This window comes from Pseudomyrmex gracilis, unplaced genomic scaffold (assembly GCF_002006095.1).
Source record: "Pseudomyrmex gracilis isolate BER0280 unplaced genomic scaffold, ASM200609v1 scaffold_1282, whole genome shotgun sequence".
Taxonomy (NCBI): domain Eukaryota; kingdom Metazoa; phylum Arthropoda; class Insecta; order Hymenoptera; family Formicidae; genus Pseudomyrmex; species Pseudomyrmex gracilis.
The window spans coordinates 1-1,808 of NW_018021866.1; the positions used below are offsets into that span (position 1 = coordinate 1).

Sequence of the window (1,808 nt, forward strand, 5' to 3'; positions counted from 1 at the left end):
GGGGGGAACCAGCCCGTCCTCAGGCAGTCCGTGAACAGCTGCCTGAGGCGGTCACCCAGGGGACCCTGTCCAAAGGCAAAGCCCAGCACCTTTCCGGGCACGCCGTCGGGACCTGGCGCGGTGCTCTTCCGCGCCATCCGACGAACGGCCCGGCGGAGCTCCTCCTCCGTGACCTCCCATTGGTTGGACCACTCCACTTGGTCCAACTCTGGCTCCCGGGAGGGCCAACCTCTCTCCCCGTCAGGGAAGAGAGTGGAGACGACCCTCTCCAGGAGCTGGGGGTCGAGGCTCTCGGTGATCGGAGGCGTCCACGGGCGCAGCTTGTTCAGCACAAGCCTATATGGACGCCCCCAAGGATCCGCGTCGATAGCCTCAAGGAGCTCCGTCCACGCTTGGGACTTTGCCTTCCTAATGGCAGCACGAAGGGTTTTGCGCGCGGCGCAGTAGCCCTCGTGCGCCTCCGCTGCTCGCGCCTCCACGTCGCCAGTCTTTCGGCGACGGGCGCGGGTGTACTGATTTCTGGCTCGGATGCATTCCACTCTGAGAGCGGCAATCTCGGCCGTCCACCAGTACACCGATCTCCGGTTCGGCGGTCCTCGGGAGCGCGGCATCGCCGCGTTGCAAATGTCAACTTGCGTCTCCCGGAACCACCGAAGTTCCGCACGGAAGTCCCGCGGCCCGGCCGGTGGAGAAGGCCAGGCCGCGACCTGAGCAGCGGCGGACAGGATCTGTGGGTCCAGTTGTTTGAGGACCCACCCCTGGGGAGGAGACCTTCTCGCCCTATGGCGACCCCGGAGGCGGTCAGGGAGCACAGAGACCCTCATTGTAATATACACATGGTCGGAGAGAGTCTCCATAGTGTCCCTAACCATCCATCCGGACACACGGNGGGCAGCAGACGGGGAGGCGAACGCAACGTCCACCACAGACCCTCCGTTGCGCCTTACGCACGTGTGCTGCGAGCCTCGATTCAGCACGACGAGTCCGCAGATCGCCATGCAGTCNTCCAAGGCCCTTCCTCTCTTGTCTGTCCTGGGAGACCCCCAAGCCTTAGACTTGGAGTTGAAGTCTCCCAGGACCAGCACCGGGCGAGCACTATGCGTTCGAACGACGCGCTCTAGCTCGCCCAGATACTGCTCGAATTCGCGGAAGGGCCTGTTGGGCGAGAAGTATCCCTCCACAATTGCCAGTTCCCCCTATTCTGCGGCTACGAAGCCCTTGCCCCTCTCCAAAAGAGAGAAGACAGAGGACTCCGGGCCGCTGCTATACCTGAAGTACAGCGCGACCAAGCCGTCCTCCGCCCCCAACCACGACGGGTGATCGGGGACGTTGTACGGCTCGGCCGCCACTGCAATTACCCCACCCAACTCCGCGAGGCTCTGGATCATGAGATCCTGAGCCCCACGGGAGTGGTTAACGTTGCACTGGAGGAGGAGGGGCGGGTTCATTGTACCGTAGGCGGCACCTCCACCTCCATTTCCTCCTCCAGGGCACTGCTGCTAGGGAGCTGACTTGCCCCCTGGTTTCCTGCCGACGCGGGTTCCGCGCTGGTCTCGGCAGCCGTGACCACTTCGGGAGGGGTAGGCGTTGACGACCCACCTCCCCCGGGGGCTTGTTTCGCAGCCCCCTTTTTCTTGCCCTTGCGGGGCACTGGGGCACACGCCTTGCCCCCGAGCCGATGCGCTGCCGGTCGACCGAGGTCCATACACAGCGGGCACCGCGGTGTTGCGTCGCAGCCCGCCGCATTGTGACCCCGGTCACCGCATCGGTAACAGCGGCCCCTTCGATCCTCCGTAGGAGCAGCGTAA

The 1,808-nt window shown here is 64.5% G+C and overlaps 1 protein-coding gene across 1 annotated transcript; it reads right to left on the reverse strand.

Annotated features, from left to right (window-relative positions):
• Positions 1-9: 9 nt before the first annotated feature.
• LOC109862025 lies at positions 10-1,448 on the reverse strand (the record flags this gene model as incomplete). The annotated part of the gene is made up of 3 exons (XM_020441912.1): positions 1,270-1,448; positions 952-1,155; positions 10-780 (listed from the first exon to the last, which is right to left on the reverse strand). Coding segments are annotated over exons 1-3 (1,154 nt in total), but the record flags the coding sequence as incomplete, so codon positions are not given.
• Between the last annotated feature and the right edge of the window lie 360 nt (positions 1,449-1,808).